Source organism: Oncorhynchus mykiss, chromosome 28 (assembly GCF_057628025.1).
Source record: "Oncorhynchus mykiss isolate SJ-2025 chromosome 28, ASM5762802v1, whole genome shotgun sequence".
NCBI classification, from domain to species: domain Eukaryota; kingdom Metazoa; phylum Chordata; class Actinopteri; order Salmoniformes; family Salmonidae; genus Oncorhynchus; species Oncorhynchus mykiss.
Window position 1 is genome coordinate 3,212,501 of NC_143049.1, and position 21,846 is coordinate 3,234,346.

General features: G+C 43.1%; 2 protein-coding genes across 5 annotated transcripts in view; both read right to left on the reverse strand.

Annotated features, from left to right (window-relative positions):
- The window catches only part of LOC110508335 (rho GTPase-activating protein 12), a 148,981-nt gene extending 139,430 nt beyond the window's left edge, over positions 1–9,551 (reverse strand). For 2 of the 3 annotated variants that reach the window (XM_036966259.2, XM_036966255.2), the window contains exon 1: positions 9,318–9,545. The gene's annotated coding sequence lies outside the window, so the exon portion shown is untranslated. Of the gene's footprint in view, positions 1–9,317 lie in introns of all 3 variants that reach the window. The other variant, XM_036966261.2, reaches the window with a different exon arrangement.
- Positions 9,552–12,837: 3,286 nt separating this feature from the next.
- LOC110508336 (kinesin-1 heavy chain) overlaps positions 12,838–21,846 on the reverse strand; it is a 31,327-nt gene continuing 22,318 nt past the window's right edge. The window contains exons 15-25 of one of the 2 annotated variants that reach the window (XM_036966124.2): positions 21,062–21,250; positions 20,468–20,585; positions 20,275–20,330; positions 19,660–19,769; positions 18,936–19,037; positions 18,688–18,748; positions 18,298–18,474; positions 17,972–18,188; positions 17,510–17,645; positions 16,264–16,301; positions 12,838–15,348 (exon numbers count right to left, since the gene is read on the reverse strand). In XM_036966124.2, coding sequence (XP_036822019.2) covers positions 16,289–16,301; positions 17,510–17,645; positions 17,972–18,188; positions 18,298–18,474; positions 18,688–18,748; positions 18,936–19,037; positions 19,660–19,769; positions 20,275–20,330; positions 20,468–20,585; positions 21,062–21,250 — 1,179 coding nt within the window. In that variant the 3' untranslated portion in view covers positions 12,838–15,348; positions 16,264–16,288. The remainder of the gene's footprint in view (positions 15,349–16,263; positions 16,302–17,509; positions 17,646–17,971; positions 18,189–18,297; positions 18,475–18,687; positions 18,749–18,935; positions 19,038–19,659; positions 19,770–20,274; positions 20,331–20,467; positions 20,586–21,061; positions 21,251–21,846) is intronic. The other variant, XM_036966125.2, reaches the window with a different exon arrangement.

The following is a 21,846-nucleotide window of genomic DNA, read 5'->3' on the forward strand; positions in this document are numbered from 1 at the left end:
ACAGGACAATGACCCAACACACCTCCAGGCTGTGTAAGAGCTATATTTGACCAAGCAGGAGAGTGATGGAGTGCTGCATCAGATGACCTGGCCTCCACAACCCCCCGACCTCATCCAAAATGACAGGTGTCTGTCCTGTCAATAAATCACTAGGAGATGCATATTGTTCATTCTAAAGGGAGAAGGCTATACAGACTTTTCTCACAAGCAAAACGAAATGGAAAGATGCCTGAAGTGAAGTGGAAAACTCTGCTAACTCCAGTGGGATTAACCCTTCCTAATAGGAATACCTGAGCCATAACAGCCATATCACCATCCCTGGATTACTACATTACTGTACATGGGCCATGGCTAAAAATCCCACCAATCATCAACTGTTTACAGAATGTTAAATCTGAGCCAATAGGGCTGTTCTAAAGTATTGCACTACATAGGGCAGTGTTTCCCAACCCTGTTCCTAGAGTACCCCCAACAGTACACATTTCTATTGTAACCCTGGACAAGCACACCTGATTCAACTAGTCATCAAGCCCGCAATGAGTTGAATGAGGTGTGTTTGTTTAGGGCTACAACGGAAATGTGTACTGTCAGGGGTACCCGGGACCAGGTTTGGGAAACACCGACACAGGGAATAGGGTGCTATTTGGGACAGAGCCTGGGTCTGTCTGATTGCCTGCATCTCTTCCAGACAGACTGTTGATCAGAGGACTCCTAATTCGGGTGGCCAGAATGACGGGAAGACGCAGAAGCTCTATTTCTATATAATCCCCATCTAATTCTGAGGAGACAATCGAGAGTAGCCAGGGCAAGACACCAGTCTATTCCATCAACCTTGCTTCCCTGAGGCTTTTCAGGGGCCTCTGATAAGTAAACATTTTTATTTTTCTTATTAAAAAGTGGCGATGCATACTTTAGTGATTTTTTCTACTTTTTCTTCCTTCTATAGGCTATTACAACAATTAAATAGAAACCGTAGGTCCTTGAAAAAAAAATGTCATTGAAAAATGTCTTTAAAAGTCTTGGAATTTGACTTGCCAATGTCTGTATGAACCCTCTATAGGCTTTGCAAATGAAAGATAAAATCACTTGCTATTGAAATTATTCACGCATCATTCTCTTTCCTGTCCGATCTTGTCTACCTGGCAGAATCATGATTATTTGCACAGAAACACCACTAGTAAAACACACCTGTCTGGCTGGCTGAATTAAAGGGTTGAAATGTATCATCTTTTCCCCAGACCTCAAAAATGGTCCCCTGATGTGGTTTAAGCATTGTTGTGGAGTTACAACATCCAATTTTGTCGTTTATCTATTAGGAAGTGTCATTTTGACATCAATTTTCATTTTGTATTTTTTTTGTGCCGTGGTATCGTTTTGGTAACGGAATTGCAAGACAAAGCAACGTTTCTTAAACTTACAGTAGGCAAATCATTTCTCCAAAACTAAATGTGTTGATATTAGTTGGAAGGGTTCTGATGTATTTCTAATACCTTGCAAGACTTTTTCTGGTAGATGTTGTCGAAGACGCCTTTTCCATCTGTTTGACTAGAAATCAAAAGCCTTTGCTTCTTCCTCATTTTTAAGATTGGAAAAAGGTTGAATTTTTTCAAATAAATGCCTTAATTTCTCAAAATACACTCTTGGCTGTCATTTACATCCAATGTGACGTGCTCCTGAGAACTTCACGTTGGTGCTCATGGGTCCTTTTCGATGGAAATGCCCATATAGCATACCTTACAATAAAATATTCTCTAAAACAGTACAGTAAAACTACTCTGCAATAAGAGTTGGATTTCTAAACCAGATGAGTTCTCAAATAGCAGCTGCCCAATACCATGGAGAATGATAGAAATAGAATGTTTGACTTTCAAATACTAAATGTTCAGTGAAGGCATATTTAGGTTGTTTAAATTATTAACTTTCCTACTAACATTCTAAAAGTTGACAGTGCCAAACAAAATCTTGCCAATCCATTCATTATTCTACCATGACTGAGTACGATACATGTTTTCCATAATGTACGTTATATGCATATATATTGAACAAAAATATAAACGCAGCGTGTAAAGGGTTGGTCCCATTTTTCATGAACTGAAATAAGAGATTGCAGAAATGTTCCATATGCACAAAACGCTTATTTCTCTCAAATTTGTTTACATCCCTGTTAGTGAGCATTTCTCCTTTGCCAAGATAATCCATTCACCTGACACATGTGGCATATCAAAAAGCTGATTAAACAGCATGAGCATTACACAGATGCACCTTGTGACAATAAAAGGCCACTCAAATTTGCAGTTTTGTCATGCCACAGATGTCTCAAGTTGAGGGAGCATGCAATTGGCATGCTGACTGCAGGAATATCCACCAGAGCTTTTGCCAGAGAATTGAAAGCTACCAACAAAATCGTTTTAGAGAATTTGACAGTACGTCCAACCAGCTTCACAACCACATGTAACCACGCCAGCTCAGGACCTCCACATCCGGCATCTTCACCTGCGAGATCATCTGAGACCAGCCAGTTTATGAAACCGAGGAGTATTTATGTCTGTAATAAAGCCCTTTTGTGGGGAAGAACTCATTCTGATAGGCTGGGCCTGGCTCCCAAGTGGTTGCGCCTAAGCCCTCGCAGGCACACCCAAGACTGCACACCCATGGCTGCGCCCTGCCCAGTCATGTGAAATCTGTTGATTATTTATTTAAATAAAATTATTTAACCTTTATTTAACTAGGCAAGTTAGTTAAGAACAAATTCTTATTTACAATGACGGCCTACTCCGGCCAAACCCGGACGACGCTGAGCCAATTGTGCGCTGCCCTATGGGACTCCCAATCACGCCCAGATGTGATACAGCCTGGATTCAAACCAGGTATTATAGTGACGCCTCTTGCACAGAGATGCAGTGCCTTAGGGCCTAATGAATGTATTTCAATTGACTGATTTCTTTATATGAACTGTAAAATTGTTTCATGTTGTGTTTATATTTTTGTTCAGTATACATTCGAGCAAATAACACCATCACAAACAGTGTTTCACCATTTACGGAGTACAAAGACAATTAGCAAGGGTGTCTTAGGCAGTATTAGAAGTATCTAAATATAGTGTAACCAATGTATATCAAGCGGGGCCTGAAACTAACTATTTGGGCCACCAGCCATTGTGGCAGGTAGATCTATCTACCAGCCACACTATTTTTTTCACCAGCCTCTTTCACCAGATCTCAAGCTGCTGGAGTCGTCAGTGACGGTGGAAGCAGTGCACAACTTTTTGGAGCTGACGCCGACTCCTGTGGTGGAAGGACTCTTGCTCGACTCCCAAAACACGCTGAAACGAATGCGCACGCATGTGCACACCACCTCATTATTGCAGAGTCCTACTAGGAATACTGCATTTGCATTCTAGCGGACTGACATGAGCATGATGCTGCCCATTTGCTCATCAACTTAGCCTATAAAAGGCCTATTTTGTTTGAATACAGAAGGTGATGTGTCGGAACTATAATATTTCAGTGATATGCGGCACACTATGCTGATAAGCCTATTCTTTACCATGTTAAAGCCCTATTTCGGATGCCCTACTTTGTTATCTATAGGACATCAACAGCCAGACAGGATTTCATTAAATAAGCTGTATGTTCAATGCTTTTGGTGCATTTCACGATGTTCAACTTCAATTCACTGGCACTATGAAGAATAGCTTAGCCATACTCATTGATAGCCTAATATATACTTTTGGTGAATTTACGGAACACGAGAAATTGCGAAATACAAATTATCCAAACATAGAATATAGCCTATGCGCACAATTCCGACTGTCTGCCCCGATCCGCTCTCCCTCGCTGGCTTGCCTGCGCTTTCCCTTGGCTATGTAAAACGCTAGTGTGTTTGGTCTTCAGACTGTTGCGTGTAGAATAGCTCAGCCTATTGATAGCCCCTAATTTAGTGAACTTGTGCAAGACATTGGAAGCAAAGAAATTGCGAGATATGAATCTTAGGAGTCGATTCTTGTAGAGTTGACTCCCCACCACTAAACATTGAGAGAGAATCTGATTAGCAACCTGGCAGTTGAAGCAAACATTGAAAAACAACCTAGCTGGTGAACAAAATGTAAATAGTTAAGAAACTCAAGAATAAAGTCCCACTAGTAGACTTAAGTAAAATATACCAACTTTTCCGACTGTGCGCAGCGCTTCTAAAAATGGATCTTCAGCATCCCCAGCCAGACAGTGTCGCGCAAGGTGGGATATATTTGGATTCATAGCGCTGTGTGATTAGCTACCAGCTATGAAACAAAACAACAGAAAAACATAGCTATAAAATGTGCTCATACTTGACTTATAACTATTTTTATTCACAAATGTGAGTTAAACACTTGCACTGTGGAACACAGGAGGATGGTGGCACATCAGTTGGGGAGGACAGGCTCGTGGTAACAACTGGGGTTATTGGAATGTATCAAATCAAATCTAATTTTATTTGTCACATACACATGGTTAGCAGATGTTAATGCAAGTGTAGCGAAATGCTTGTGCTTCTAGTTCCGACAATGCAGTAATAACCAACAAGTAATCTAACTAACAATTCCAAAACTACTGTCTTATAAACAGTGTAAGGGGATAAAGAATATGTACATAAGGATATATGAATGAGTGATAGTACAGAGCAGCATAGGCAAGATACAGTAGATGGTATCGAGTACAGTATATACATGAGGTGAGTATGTAAACAAAGTGGCATAGTTAAAGTGGCTAGTGATACATGTATTACATAAAGATGCAGTCGATGATATAGAGTATATACGTGTGCATATGAGATGAATAATGTAGGGTAAGTAACATTATATAAGGTAGCATTGTTTAAAGTGGCTAGTGATATATTTACATAATTTCCCATCAATTCCCAAACACATGGTTTGATGCCATTCCAGACATTGCGTCCTCCTGGAAGGTGTTCATTTTAGGCCTTGATATAAAGTGCCGTGGAGGGCACAATGTTACAGTGCGGCAGTCCAGAAATGAGAGCTTCCAAAAATGCCAAAAGCCTGGGCCTCTGATGGAGACTGAACTGTCAACAACGTATGCTTCACTATTCCCCCTTCTCTCAAGGAGCATGTGTGTGCCAAGACCCATAGGCTTCTCTCAAGGAGCATGTGTGTGCCAAGACCCATAGGCTTCTCTCAAGGAACATGTGTGTGCCAAGACCCATAGGCTTCTCGAAAGGAGCATGTGTGTGCCAAGACCCATAGGCTTCTCGAAAGGAGCATGTGTGTGCCAAGACCCATAGGCTTCTCGAAAGGAGCATGTGTGTGCCAAGACCCATAGGCTTCTCGAAAGGAGCATGTGTGTGCCAAGACCCATAGGCTTCTCAAAAGGATCCCACCCTGGTCACCAATGCATCTGACCGAGACACTGCATGTTACAGTAAAATAATTTGTCACCAGTCGAACTGATTCTACATTGAATGGAGTCTCCGAGATGCTCAAACAAGCATGTGTATCTGTAGTTGGTGTTCTTCAACTCTAAAACGCACTAGACTGTGTAAGACAAAACCCACAAACAAAAGACAACAGGCAAATGCATACGCGGTCCCAATGTCTAAATAGTGACTGCAGGGCTAGTTGAAACTGCAGGTAGGATTGTTCTCCTCACAGGTGAGTGATTTAGCCCATGCTTGGTGAATAGCACTTGGTTGATCTCTGGGAGCAGGATACAGGAGAGCTGAATAGATCATGAGAGACAAAAGTGATAATCAAATAAAAAATTATCACAGCAAAAGAATGTAGTTTGTGAGCTAGAAAATGAACATCCCGACAGTCTGAGGCAGGGAGCTCTGCAATCATCCTACTCCAACTATTGTCAGGGATAATGTGGCATTTTTTATTTGTCAGTATGAATTAAATTAGTGGGTCCTGCCTTGATGACTGTATTACCCTTTTTTTCAATTTTCTCCTAAAATGACATACCCAAATCTAACTGCCTGTTGCTCAGGCATTGAAGCAAGGATATGCATATTCTTGATACCATTTGAAAGGACACACTGAAGTTTGTGGAAATGTGAAATGAATGTAGGATAATATAATACATGAGATCTGGTAAAAGATAATACCAAGAAAAAAAACATGCATTCTTTTGTTGTTCTTTGTACCATCATCTTTGAAATGCAAGAGAAAGGCCATAATGTATTGTTCCAGCCCAGGCGCAATTTAGATTTTGGCCACTAGATGACAGCAGTGTATGTACAAAGTTTTAGACTGATCCAATGTACCATTGCATATTTGTTCAAAATGTTGTATCAAGACTGCCCAAATGTGCCTAATTGGTTTATTAATACATTTTCAAGTTCATAATTGTGCACTCTCCTCAAACAATAGCATGGGATTATTTCACTGTAATAGTTATTGTAAATTGGACAGTGCAGTTAGATTAACAAGAATGTAAGCTTTCTGCCCATATCAGATGTCTATGTCCTGAGAATTTTTACAACCTCATGCTAATCACATTAGCCTACGTTACCTCAACCATCCCACGGGGGGGACACCGTATTAGCTAACTCGTGATGAAGCTATCTGCTTCTGCCAGCTATTAACAGATCTACTTGTAACTAAATAGCAAGCTAGTTACATTACGAAGGTTACTGTGTTCTAAGTTGGGAGTCATTTTACAGCTTGCATTGATGGTATCACGTTTCTATAAATGAAAAACTTAACTAGATTACAAATAAATAAGACTACCAGATAGCCGTTGGTCTGACAGATCTCTCTCGAGCCGTCGCCAGCTGTCTACTACCTTTGGCATGGATAACATGATTGCCAGACGTGATCAGCAGAGATAGTACACAAGTTTTGATTGTTTTACAGTTTAGTGCTCGACTGCATTTGCCTGTCCAGTTAGCGAACAAAACAAGTATTATTTCGTCGCAAGAACTGACGTCGCCAACAAACAGAAATATGCTCAGAAGAAATAAATATACACAATGTAGAAAGCAGCTCCTCCCTCGATAGATCATCTCAGCCCAACGCCAGAGGTGTATGTGGCAATGCACTGCCATTTGGCACGCAGCATGTTGGCAGTACTTGCTGGGACTTGTCGTGCAGTGTATCACAGGCGGTATGAAAGCGGGACAAAATTAATTGACAACCCAAATCATTGCAAGGGCCGGATAGAGATGTGTCAGGCATTGTGTCTGACACAGTGCCTTAAGGGATAGTGTGACATTTTGGCAATTAAGCCCTTTTTTTCTATTTACCCAATCAGACGAACTCATGGATACCATCTCTGCGTGGAGTTAAGGTAGTTTCTGGAACCATTGCCAACTAGTGTTAGTGCAATGACTGGAAGTCTACAGCAACAGCTAGCATGCTAATTGCCAAAATGTCACATTATCCCTTTACCACGTCTGGTTTTGATCTGTCTGCTCACTACAGAGCGCTAATACCCACTGAGGCACAGAATTGCATTTGAAATGCCATTTCTGTTTTCTGTGATAATGGGATTTACATGAGGTGCTCTAGTACACGCCCTATGTTCCTCCAGGAACAAAGATGGCATAGGTACAATGAGGTGTTGGATGGGATAGGATTGGGAGGGGCAGTTTCAATGGCACTGACTGAATACAAAGTGTCACTAGCTACAGGACAGAAGTCAGGCCGAGTTAGGAGTGACAGGAACTCCGTGTTTGCATCCCAAATGGCACCCTATTCCCAATATAGTGCACTACTTTTGACGAGGGCCCAGTGTTTTCATCTAATGAGCAATGGGCTACATGGACTGGAATGGAGAATCTGCCACTGTCAGCACGCCACTTAGCTACTCTCCCTCCCTCCCTCACAGATAATAAGGCATTGACTGAGGAAGTAACATCGACATCAGCTACTTTTACTGAAGGTTATTTCAATAGGCCTACACACTGACTGCTGCTGTACTGCTGTTTAAGGTGCCTTTATTTTAGAACCTGTCAATGATGCTGCATTCAGTTATTTACAGAATGGATAGAGACAGACACCAAGGTAAGGAGAGATAAAAGAACGTGGAAACTAACACCGGGATTATTGAGGAAACCTTCAAGGGTAAGAGAAGACACAGATCCTGGACTAAAATACACAGAGGGCATGGTGATGCTATTGCAATGCTGTAACTAATCTTGTCCCAGGCCAGCCCCTCTCTAGCAATTGAGGCTGGAGATGAGGTTATGCTGTAATCAGGGCAATTCCACAGTAACAGATTGATGCCGAGACTCAGATTTTTTCCACTTTAAAATGTCAAAACAAAAAACAATGATTGCAAAGTTAAACAGCTTTATTTACAAGGACTACTTCAAACAATTTCCACAGAACACCCAATCACCCTGCAAATGCAAAGTTTGGTAACAGAATGAAGGTCGGTGCCAATGCATAGCTTCCTGGAATATTTCTGCCTCTCTTCTCTCAACTTAGTCTCAGAGCAAAACGTAATATATTTGACTAAATCCATGCCACATCATTTAATATGATATGTTACTTTACGTTTGCGTTACACTGGCCTACCAAAGTAATAGGGGTCATACAATATATTCCAAGTTGTATGACATAGTATCCTATGTCTGGATCACATTTGACCCGTTTAGCATGATATATTATGTTTGACTGCTTTAGTATGATATAGTACGTTAGAAACTAACCTTAAATCTTGAACCTAACATCCTAATTTCCTAATTAGCTAAAAATGTCTGACCTTTGAAGTATACGCCCAACCAACCACCCTCCTTTAATTTTTGCCTTACTAAGCAACCTACTGTCCATACCAAACAAACTTATGAGTGTCTCGCATTTATATAACGTGTTATTTGAGTCTCGGATTTACATTTATGTAACGTGTAGTCAATGTAATGCAACCTAACAGAAGTTTACAGTATACTAAATGAAGTGACACGGATTTTAGTACAATATAATAGGTTTTGCACTGAGACCAGGCTGCATTTCTCCATAGGTAACTACAGCTAGCTTGGTGGTGTAAGGGGAAACGAGTCTCAACATTCTCATTTTCACATTCCAGGGCACGAAATAAGCAACTCTACCTGGTTTGTGTTTACCTCCTAGGTACATGGTCAATATTTCCAAGCTCTCACCTAACCAGTAATTTACTTGTCGACAATCTAACGACCAGTGTCTTGTGCCGTGAAACGGCGAGTCAAAACAGGTTGATTCTAACTCCAGAAAATTGGGTAATTTTCCTAACTAAAAACAAATACCTTTGTGGAAAGACGCACTAACGTTAACTATGGTTGCTAAATAAGACATTTTTCTATCTCCTGGGAAAAGACACAATAAATCAGACTTGACATACCTTTTCTTCTGGCGGTGATAATCCTTGTTTTGTAAAACTAAGCACTTGTGATGAGGGTAAAACGTTAATTCCATAAACTTTTCTTCTGTGTTTTCCCCTTCACCTCCCCGTCAGCCCAACACTGAAGTCACACCACTAGTAGCAGGGTAGTAGCACAACACACATTTTCTCCACCTCGTTTCCACTTTTCCCTGACGTTCCCGCTGGTGCTCGCTCCCGCTTTTGCCTGCCGGCAAACTTCGCTACCACTCAAGACAGCCCGCAACCTTTTTTCGAGGGAGAGAGCAGCGATGGGGTACTGCCACCTTGTGGCGGAAGGGAAAACGTCTCCAAACACCTGAAGTCGCAGCCTGGTCTCATAGACTAGACGTAACATAGTCAATTTAAATCCGGGACGTTCAAATTAACATATGTCACCTTTGGTATGATTATGTAAGACAGATGGTTACTTAAGGCAAAAACAAAAGTAGGGTGGCTCGGCGTTTAGCCAAAAGGTTGTGAGTTTGAATCAAATGTTTTATTTTATTGAACCTTTATTTAACTAGGCAAGTCAGTTAAGAACACATTCTTATTTACAATCATTGCCTACCAAAAGGCCTCCTGCGGGAACCGGGGGCCTAGGATTAAAAAATAAGAATAAATTAAATATAGGACAAAACCCACATCACAACAAGAGACAACACTACATAAAGAGACCTAAAACAACAACATAGCAAGGCAGCAACATGACAGCACAGCATGGTAGCAACACAACATAACAACATGGTAGCTGCACAAAACATGGTACAAACATTATTGAGCACAGTCAACAGCACAAATGTCAAGAAGGTAGACAACAATACATCACACAAAGCAACCACAACTGTCAGTAAAAGTGTCCATGATTGAGTCTTTGAATGTAGAGATTGAGATTAAACTGTCCAGTTTGAGTGTTTGTTGCAGCTCGTTCCAGTCGCTAGCTGCAGCGAACTAAAAAGAGGACCGACCCAGGGATGTGTGTGCTTTGGGGACCTTTAACAGAATGTGACTGGCAGAACGGGTGTTGTATGTGGAGGATGAGGGCTGCAGTAGATATCACAGAGAAGGGGGAGTGAGGTCTAAGAGGGTTTTATAAATAAGCATCAACCAATGGGTCTTGCGACGGGTATACAGCGATGACCAGTTAACAGAGGAGTATAGAGTGCAGTGATGTGTCCTATAAGGAGCATTGGTGGCAAATCTGATGGCTGAATGGTAAAGAATTTCTAACCGCTAAAGAGCACCCTTACCTGCCAATCTATAAATGACTTCTCCGTAATCTAGCATGGGTAGGATGGTCTTCTGAATCAGGGTTAGTTTGGCAGCTGGGGTGAGTGAAAGAGGAGCGATTACGATAGAGGAAACCAAGTCTAGATTTAACTTTGGCCTGCAGCTTTGATATGTGCTGAGAGAAGGACAGTGCACAGTCTAGCCATACTCCCAAGTACTTGTATGAGGTGACTACCTCAAGCTCTAAACCCTCAGAGGTAGTAATAACACCTGTGGGAAGAGGGGCATTCTTCTTACCAAACCACACGTGTTCAGAACAAGGTTAAGGGCAGAGAAAGCTTGTTGGACATTAAGAAAGCTTTGCTGTAGAGCATTTAACACAAAATCCGGGGAGGGGCCAGCTGAGTATAAGACTATCATCTGCATATAAATGGATGAGAGAGCTTCCTACTGCCTGAGCTATGTTGTTGATGTAAATTGAGAAGTGTGGGGCCAAGGATTGAGCCTTGGGGTACTCCCTTGGTGACAGGCAGTGGCTGAGACAGCAGATTTTCTGCCTTTATAGACTGCACTCAGAGAGGTAGTTAGCAAACCAGGCCAAAGACCCCTCAGAGACACCAATACTCCTTAGCCGGCCCACAAGAATGGAATGGTCAACCGTATCAAAAGCTTTGACCAAGTCAATAAAAATACCAGCACAATATTACTTAGAATTAAAGGCAATGGTGACATCAGTGAGGACCTTTACGGTTGCAGTGACACATTCATAACCTGAGCCGGAAACCAGATTGCATACCCGAGAGAATACTATAGACATCAAGAAAGCCAGTCAGTTGATTATTGACATGTTTTTCCATGACTTTTGATAAACAGGGCAAAATAGAAATAGGCCTATAGCAGTTAGGATCAGCTTGATCTCCCCCTTTAAATAAAAGGACGAACTGTGGCTGCCTTCCAAGCAATGGGAACCTCCCCAGAAAGGCTTGGCGATGATAGGGACAGCAACCTTAATAAAGCAGAAAGGGTGTAAACCTTCTGACCCAGATGTTTTTTAGGGTTCAAGTTTAAGGAGCTCCTTTAGCTCCTCAGAATCAATAACTGCCTGCAGGGAGAAACTTTGTAGCGGGGCAGGGGGAAAAGAGGGAGAAGCATCGGGGCTGGTCGCATTAGAAGGGGTGGGAGATGAGGAAATGTTGGACAGGCAAGGAGGCATGGCTGAGTCAAATAGGAATCCTGACTTAAGGAAGTGGTGATTAAAGAGCTCAGCCATGTGCTCCTTGTCAGTAACAACCACATCATCAACATTAAGGGACATGGGAAGCTATGAGGAGGAGGGTTTCTTCTCCAGGTCTTTAACCGTTTTCCAGAACTTCTTGGGGTTAGACCCACAGAGAGAGAACTGCTCCTTAAAGTAACTAACTTTGGCAACAGACAACTTTACAATTTTAGATCATTAGCAACTTTTCAACTACTTGCTACTTTTTAGCTACTTAGCATGTTAGCTAACCCTTTCCCTAAACCTTGTAGCTAGCCCTTCCCCTAACACTAACCTTAACCCTAACCTCTAGCCTAGCTAATGTTAGCCACCTAGCTAGAATTTTGCAAATTCGTAACACATTGTACATTTTGCAAATTCGTAATACATTGTAAGCTTTGCACATTACTTACATATAATACAAAATGAGTGATGGACATCAACAAATTATTACATACCGTTCGCAACACAACTAAATGGGTGTACAGAATAACATGAAATGCTATTGTCAAGTAATGTCAAGTATGGCTACAGCACTCAAAGCTACTGTATGCAGTACTGTTCACACAGTAAATCAGATCTCAATAGTTATTGCCGGATTCTTTTCATTGTCACATGCAAGAATACATTTTGACACTGTATCTATCAAGGTTACACCCCATTACAACTGGAATTCTCAGTGGTATGAACAATATAACAAAGATGGTATAATGCAAAATTGGCAACGTCCGGTTACTTTTATCATTTTCAATATCAGACACAATAGAATCTAGATCACCTCCACAGGGGCGTCTCTAGTGGGGGTGCAGGGCAGGGCATTTCCCTCCCAAAAGTTGTTTGCCAGCCCAAATTACTACGCTTGAGTCATGTTAAACGCTTGAGTCCTATTACCTCAGAAATAGCCAACAAATTTCTGTCTGCCCACCCAGAAATATCATCCTAGAACTTGCCATGCACTCCATAAGAAAGTTTGAATGAGACCGAATTAGTTGAGCACTGAATTAGACTGACACCAGGTAGGTTTTTCTCAGAATTATTTAATCACACATACATTTACATCATGCAGTCAATCCAAAATGGTGATATCATTCAACCTCTTCCCCAGGTCGCTATGGTTCCGTCCCAAATGGCACCCTATTCCCTATGCAGTCAAAAGTAGTGCACTACATAAGGAATAGGGTGCCATTTGGGATGTACCCTAGGAATGATCCAGTACCTTTTTCCATTGATGGAATCCTTATCTGTCAATTAGACATTTAAGTAACTATTACACAGTAATAAAAGTGGCTACGCTTTTCTTTAGAATCAATGCAAACAAATTAATTTGGTAAACATCATGGACAAATGGTTGTTCTTTTTCTGTACTTTCCCATTTCATATCCATTAAATTGATGGAGTACAGTGGAACCCTGGCAGGTAAGGATAGGGTACTATGCACTCTGAAGACCATGTTGCAAAGTGTTTACTGTTCTAAAGGTTACAAAGATGAAAACTTGACAGACATTGTCCTGTCAAAGGTATAGGCTACCTACCTCTCCCAAACTAGCCTCTAATAGCAAAAAATTATGCTTTACAGCCCCATAAGTTACCATAGGTTGGAGTGTTTTCTAACCCCCGTTTAAGGTTCAAACTTTACATTAAGTGCCATCTTATCTGTCAATTTTATGTCAAATCCTTCCAAAACAACAAAAGTTCATAACATAAAACCCCAACACCTTGCTGTGGCTGCAGACTATTAAAAAGACTCAACCCTGGTCACACCTAACAGTATATCATTGGTATATAATATTGTACTCACAAGATGTCAGTGTTTTTGTTTCATGCTGGCCTACAATCACAGCAACAGCAAATGCTTCAGAATTTACACAAAATGACATAAAAACAAGGGTTGGAGACATTTTACTCTCACATAGGAAAAATAATTGAAGGGGATTCAGGAAGAAAACAACAAACGCAAGAAGACAAGAAGTGTAAAATGTATAAAATCCTTGGGTCTTGATTACAACTTCGATAATTAATAAACCACTTTCCAAAATGCACTGCTTTGGGATAGGCCGAGTCTGAAACGGCACCGTATTCACTATGTAGTCTTGACCAGGGCCCATAGGGCTGTGCCATTTCGGACCCAGACAAGTTTACCAGCAGACTGAACCCGACCAATCCCCTTCCTAGCCAAAGGCCCCCTGCTCATCTAACTGGCTGATCAGTGGCAAGGGCGAGCCAATCAAACACTGCCATCCAACATTCCAACCAATACAGATCAGATGTGCTGGTCAAGCTAGAGAACAGTGAGGCAGACAACTACACCAATCCACAATAATATTACATGTGCACTTGACCTGACTTAATGAAAAGAGGGTGATTTTGGAAAAGTCAGAGCCTGCCTTATATCGATTCCCAATATCAATTTAAACAGAGGCCCCCCTAAATGTATTTACTCCACTCGTCTTGACATTACTGGTGGTGGGGGGTGGGGGCACTGAAAGGAGCCCATTGATCAAAGTACTATAAACAGTTAAGTTACAAATAAAATGTTAAAACAACCACCAGCCAATGGTTTGTTCAGAGGAGATCAGGACATAAATGGTGAGTGGATGAGAGGACCTGGCTAGCTAGGACCAGCGTGTGTGTGCCATCTATGTGCGCCAATGGCCAGATAGATAGATTACTTCTTCAACGGTTTGGATGTTAAGACATTTGGGACGCAGGCATGAAAGCGTGCTCCTGATCAGACTCCTCTTTCCTTCTCACATCCGTTTAATGTAGTCACCGCGCCAGTATGTGTCGCTTTATCTTCCTTACAGTAAAAACAATGGCCATCACAGGTACTCTGTAATTACACCAATCTGAACTGGAATCACACCTCTTGGCATTTCAAAGCCAAACACCTCTTAAGGAAGCATGTGCCATATTACATATGTACAACAGGACAGTAGTGCTCAAAATGACATCTATTTCGGTTCAAACCTTTCAAGAAGCTTGTCAAATCTATTGATAGAAAGAAGTGTGGTACAAGCAGTATAATAATAATAATGTACAAGAGATTAGCCTACGAATGTTTGTGGTATCAAGGATCAACATTTATATTTGCTGTGTTTCAGTCACCTTTTCTTTTTTTCTCATCTCTTTTTTGAAATCCCGGTTAGCGTACATTCACATTGGCACAGTGCAGACCAAACCTTAAGACATCAGAGATGACGACAAACTGTGCCACGAAAAACAAAGCTACACATTCAAGTCAAATGTAGTTCATTGCGCAAAGACTGCCCTCTGCAGTTGGTGGGCGTCTTGTTGTGTGTTTTGTTTTGTATATTAAATTCATTTTGCTGTTGTTGTTTGTTCCGGAGAGAAGAAACATGAAGGTAGGTGGATCTGTACAGGGCAGGAATATTTATATATTTATATTAAAACTCCTCCCTCTCTCTAATATATAGCCTGCAGGAAGCCAATGGCTGTAATGAATGACAGGTTGCCAGGGTGATATCCATCTGCATCTTCTGTGGTCATGTCCCCTCCCATCTTCAAATGCTTCAGATGTGAGAGGAGAAGAGGAAGAGAGCGAGAGGGAAGTTGAGGAGGAAAGGAATAGAGGGAAGTTGGGAAGGAAAGGAAGAGGGAAGTTGAGGAGGAAAGGAATAGCGGGAAGTTGGGGAGAAAAGGAAGAGGGAAGTTGGGAAGGAAAGGAAGAGGGAAGTTGGGGAAGAGAGGAATAGAGGGAAGTTGGGGAAGAGAGGAATAGAGGGAAGTTGGGGAAGAGAGGAATAGAGGGAAGTTGGGGAAGAGAGGAATAGAGGAAAGTTGGGGAGAAACGGAGTAGAGGGAAGTTGGGGAGGAAAGGAATAGAGGGAAGTTGGGGAAGAGAGGAAAAGAGGAAAGTTGGGGAGAAACGGAGTAGAGGGAAGTTGGGGAGGAAAGGAATAGAGGGAAGTTGGGGAAGAGAGGAAAAGAGGGAAGTTGGGGAAGAGAGGAAAAGAGGGAAGTTGGTCACAGAAGAAAAGAGGTGGTAGGGAGTAGAGAGAGAGAGGGAAGGTAGGGAGAGAAAGAGAGGGGGGGCTGTTAGTCGTACAAGACATGGGTGACGTCTACCAACACAAAATGTTACTGGCATCTCCCAAGAGAGAAATAATCTGGCATGTTAGATGTACATGTGGTAATAAGATTTTAGAAAACATTAGCAGGGGTTAGCAAAAAACAAACATGACTCATATCAGAGGATCCATGCTAGCCACCAGAAAAGTCAAGGCCATTCAACCACACAGCAGTTTTCTTCAGAGCTCTACTATTTAGAATCTGTTAACACAGGTCAATTACAGTAGAAAATTGACCCATTAAAAACTCCCAAGCCCTGTGGTTAGCTGCCTTTCAAACAGGCCCATTCATACTAAGCGTGTTATGGGCATCATCCTTGCCTCCTCCGGCCATAGAGGTACCGGTCAGTCTCACCTGTGTATCAGATCCGGTCTCTACTCTAGCCATCTGACCTATGTGGTATGGAGGGGGTCATCAGAATTACTACACTGCATTCACTATAATATATACACTCAGTTGCCAGTTTATTAGGTACACCATCCCGTTCTTAAAAAAAAATGGTTTGCTCCTACAAACAGTAGGAGTTATGTGGCTGTGGCTTGCTATATAAAGACGAAAGACAGGCATTCAGTTACTGTTCAATTGAACGTTCAAATGAGCAAAACATGTGATCTGAGCTACTTTGAGTGTGGTAAGATCATCGTTACCCTTCTTTTTTTCCATTATCTCAGAAACGTCCGGCCTCCTGTGCTTTTCACGTACGACAGTGTCTAGGGTTTACCAAAATGGTGTAACAAACAAACAAACATCCAGTCAGCCGCAGTCTTTTCGGCGAAAACAGCTTGTTGATGAGAGGTCGAAGGAGAACGGCAAGAATCGTGCAAGCTAACAGGCGGGCCACAAACAGGCAAATAACTGCGCAGTACAACAGTGTTGTGCAGAACAGCATCTCGGAACGCACCACTCGTTGGATGGGCTAATGCAGCAGACGACCACACTGGGTTCCACTCATATCAGCTAAAAACAAGAAGTGGCTCCAGTGGGCACGCGGTCCCCAACACTGGACAATTGAGGAGTGGAAAAACATTGCCTGGTCCAACGAATCCCGGTTCCTGTTGCGTCATGCTGATGGCAGAGTCAGGATTTGCCGTAAACAGCATGACTCCATGGCCCCACCCTGCCTGGTGTCAGGCTGGTGGTGGTTGTGTAATATTGTTGGGAATGTTTTCCTGGCACACGTTAGGTCCCTTGACACCAATTCAGAAATGGTTCAACACCCCAAAGAATTCAGGCTGTTCTGGAGGCGGGGGGGGGGGGGTCCGACCTGGTACTAGATGGGTGTACCTAATAAACTGACCACTGTGTATATGCCATATAAAATACACTTTTATCCAACGCAACTTGCAATAGTGCTTGCATACATTTTTGTATGGGGGGCAGCGGTGGGACACAAACCCATGATCCTGGCATTGACTGCAAGCACCATGGTCTACCAACTGAACCACACAGGCCCTGAACACATTACTACACTGCATCAACTCTTTTAGATATATGGGAGAAGTCGAAATGATCCCCATGTTGGGAGTTATGGATCAAACTTGTGTTTCTCATCATATTCTACAGTCTATTTTTCCCATTGAGGCAGTAGTCAGTCACTCACTTCTTGTCTGGCTTCATGCCTCCTCCTCCCCTGATGGCCACGGCCTGGCTGTTCTGGTAGAAACCCCCTCCGCCGCGGTTCACGTTGGGGTGGGTGGGGGACGCCACTGGAGGCTGGCCAGGACGAATGGGTTTGGCTGTGGAGGGGGGCAGAGGAATACAACAGTTAAGGAACGGCATGCATTTATGTACTGAATAACATTTGTGTTCAACGTCCAAGGATCAAGTTTATTAAGCCATTTGTAGGTATTGGAATACATATATTGCAACGTGTTTTGTATGAGCTCAAAAACAATAAAAACATAAGTCACACACACAAGGCAGTCAATGTAAAAGCAGTACACAAAAATATATACTAGAGGAACTCAGTTTAGGAATGGCATCCATTAATATACTGAATATCCAACCATACATTAACCACCAGGATTACAGCATGCAGTGTGTATCTTCCCTCTCTCCTCACCGATCTGAGCAGAGTGGCCCCTCCTGGCCATGTTCTTAGCCCTGACGGCATCTTTGATGCGGTCCACCTCTTGCTGGTAGCGTTTGCGGTCGCGTGCAGCGTTCTCTTTGGCCTCCTTCAGCGCCGACTCCAGGGCCTTGACCCGCTCAGCCGTAGCACGCAGACGCTTCTCCAGTTTAGGAAGCTCACAGCGCAAGTCTGCATTATCACGCACCAACTGAGAGGGAGAGAGAGGTTTGACTAAATAGCCATCTCCAAAAGCACTAGAGTTGGTATGATTTCAGTGTGTTTGGGTCTACTTGTTGGCTTCACAGCTGAGAACACACCTGTTTGTGAACCTTGGTAAGCTGCTCCAGGTTGTTCTCCAGAAAGGAGATCTTCTGTTTCTGAGCTGCGCTGCCTCCTGTGTCATCAGAGTCCATCTCAGCACTCTTCTTCACTCTGGTAGCCAGGTCCTGGACAAACAGCTTCCTCAGGTTGTGCAGGGTCTGGAGCTCCTTGGCCTAGCGGAGTAGGGGATAGTGTTAGAGGGGTTAAAGGGGAATGGGAACACTCACCCAAATTACCCTTCTTTTTTTTGCAATTATTATTCATAGAAAGGCATAAAGATTCATGAAAAGAAAGAAGTTTGACTATAAAAGGTTCATTCAAATGTACCATTTAACCGCCCTTTAAGGGGGAAACCGAAGAGCTGTTGTTATCTGTAGTCTACTCACCACAGTCTCCTCCAGTCCCTTCAGGTCCTGTCTGGCCTGCTCTCTCCTGTCCTGCATCACCCTGCACAGCACAACACACGGACGCATTAGCCACAGCTTGACCGCAGTAACACTGGACAAGTATAGTGCTAATCTAAGCTAAACAGACGTGATAGCTTCTATAATGAGCATGTCATGTGGGCACTCGTGAGCAACATCATTGTGTATATGCCACACAGTAATTAGCGATCACATATTCCGTATCGTACGTTAGCTCGTGAAGTTTGCGGCTCTTCTCCTGGTCGGTAGACTTGAGTTTGTCGTGTTCCACCCTGAGACGCTCTTGTTCCAGCATGATCTCCTGGTTGAGACTGGAACAAATCAAATCGTATATTTGTCACATGCGCCGAATACAACAGGTGTACAACCTTCATGTGAAATGCTTACTTAGAAGCCCTTACCAACAATGCAGAGTAAGAAATATTTGGTAAATAAACTAAAGTTAAAAAAAGTTACACAATAAAATAAGAATAACGAGTCTATATACAGGGGGTACCGGTACCGAGTCAATGTGTGGATGGGTTAGTGGAGGTAATTGATGTCATATGTCCATGTAGGTAGGGGTAAGAATACATAGATAATAAACAGTGAGTAGCAGCAGTTTAAAAAGGGGGTCAATACAAATAGTCAAGGTAGCCATTTGATTAACTGTTGAGCAGTCTTATGGCTTGGGGTTAGAAGCTGTTAAGAAGCCTTTTGGAGAACAGTCTATGATTTGGGTGGCCGGAGTCGTTGACAATTTTTAGGGCCTTCCTCTGACAACGCCTGGTATATAGGTCCTGAATGGCAGGAAGTTTGGCCCCGGTGTAACACAACAACACAATATAACACCCTAGCCCTGGAGACAGGAGACATTGTAGTTGCCTCCCAAGTGGGACATAACCACAGTAAACAGTGGACAATGTGTACATGGGGGTGTGTTTAGTCTCTTACTCCTGCAGTTCAGTGATGTGGTGCGCCTTCTTGTCCAGCTCATCTCTGAGGCTGCTGATCTGTTTCTGATGGGTCTCACGGTGGCCAGCGATCTGCTTCTCTACAGCCTCCTGGGGATGACACACAAGAGGTCAAGGGACACCAATCAACATCCATAGCATATCATAGTAGGCAGTCGGACAAGTGGACAAGTCTGGACTAGTCGTACCAAGAGGTCACCAATCAACTGTATCATCTGGAATATATCATGACTTCTGGGGGCTGCGTCCCATCTGGTACCCTATTCCCTATTTAGTGCACTACTTTTAACCAGAGCCTGGTCAAAAGTAGCAGACTAAACTCCACGGTGAGGGAGGTTTCTTATGAACTCCACCAACGGCGTGGAGCCGAGACCAGGCTCTGTGGAATCTAGCTCCGACTACTCAATTCGCCGGTGGTCAATACTTTACGAAGCCTGGTCTCGGTTCCACGCCGTTGGTGGAATTCATCAGAAACTTCCATGGAGTGGAGTTTGGTCCACTAGGTCAAAAGCAGTGCACTATTTGGGTCACACCACTGATCTGAAATTGAATTTGGAGTAGAAGGCAGCCCTATGGTATGGAGAAGATGTCGTACCTTGACTTCATTGGCTGATTGGATCTCGTTCTCCTTCTCCATGGCGGTGACTTTCTCTGCAAAAGGGAAACATTTGCCACTTGGTGGCACTATAGGCCTTAAATCTGTTTTAGAGATGTTTATATGCAATGTATTCCATTATGTGTTATCAGTGCATAGAGAGTAGCTGTAGCAGTGTGTGTGTGTGTGGTACCCTGGGCACTGATCTTGACCAGTTCTTCGTTCAGAGAGTCAACGTTCTCCTCCAGCTGTCTCTTCTTCTGCTCCACGTTCTGAAGGTACTCTGTCAGAGACTTGATCTTAGCCTCGTGCTGCATGGGGGGGGGGGGGGGGGGGGGGGGTGGAGAATGTTAATTACACAAACACATGGGGTTTATGTGGATTAAATAGCTAGTGATTCTTTAGCAGGTCTCAGTTTGATTACTGTGTTCATGGGAGGAACAGGAAAGAGTAAGCCTGATCCCAGATCTGTTTGTGCTTTGCCTACTCCACTGTCATTGCCAAGCCAAACATCAGTGGAAGATTAGGTTGGTGAGAGTGATTATGGTATGGTGTTATGGCCAATTCCATTTAAATTCAGTCAATTCAGGAAGGGAATTGCATTATAATTGGACTTTGTTTACTTCCTGAATTAACTGAATTTAAATGGAATTGAGCGCAACCCTGATAGTGGCAGATTGAGGCTGTTGTGGAGTGTGTGGATCTAGAACTATGATGAGAGAAGCGGGCTAATACCCATAGAGATCCTTTAATAATACACTTTCTATATGTAACGATATGGTAATACCTGTTGGATCCTTAGCTGACAGGCGGCCAGCTCCTTGTCATTCTCGTCCATCTTCTTGTTGCTCTCTGACTGGGTGCTCTCCAGCTGTTTGCTGCGTTTCACCATGGTCTTCACCTCCGACTTCATCTTACTGATGTACAGACGAGCCACCGTAAAGTCCTCATCTATCAGACCACTGCCGTCGTGTTGCTAGGGGTGAGGGAGGTGAGTGAGAAACAGAGAGAGAGAGAGAAATGAGTCGGAGTAGTGTTATGATTTTATTCAGGTTGGCCCTGTCCGGGGGTATCGTCGGACGGGGCCACAGTGTCTCCCAACCCCTCCTGTCTCAGCCTTTATGCTGCAGTAGTTTGTGTTGGGGGGCTAGGGACAGTGTTATATCTGGAGTATTTCTCCTGTCTTATCTGGTGTCCTGTGTGAATTTAAGTAAGCTCCTTCTAATTCTCTCTCCCTGGAGGACCTGAGCCCTGGGACCATGCCTTGGGACTATCCGACTGGCCTGATGACTCCTGGCTGTCCCCAGGCCCCCTGGTCGTGCTGCTGCTCCTATTTCAACTGTTCTGCCTGCGGCTATGGAACCCTGACCTGTTCACCAGACGTGCTACCTAGTCCCGGACCTGCTGTTTTCAACTCGCTCTCTCTCTACCGCACCTGCTGTCTCTAACTGTGAATGTTCGCTATGAAAAGCCAACTGTCATTTACTCCTGAGGTGCTGACCTGTTGCACCCTCTACAACCACTGTGATTATTATTATTTGAGGACTGGCCACTCCTCAAAGCCTGGTTCAT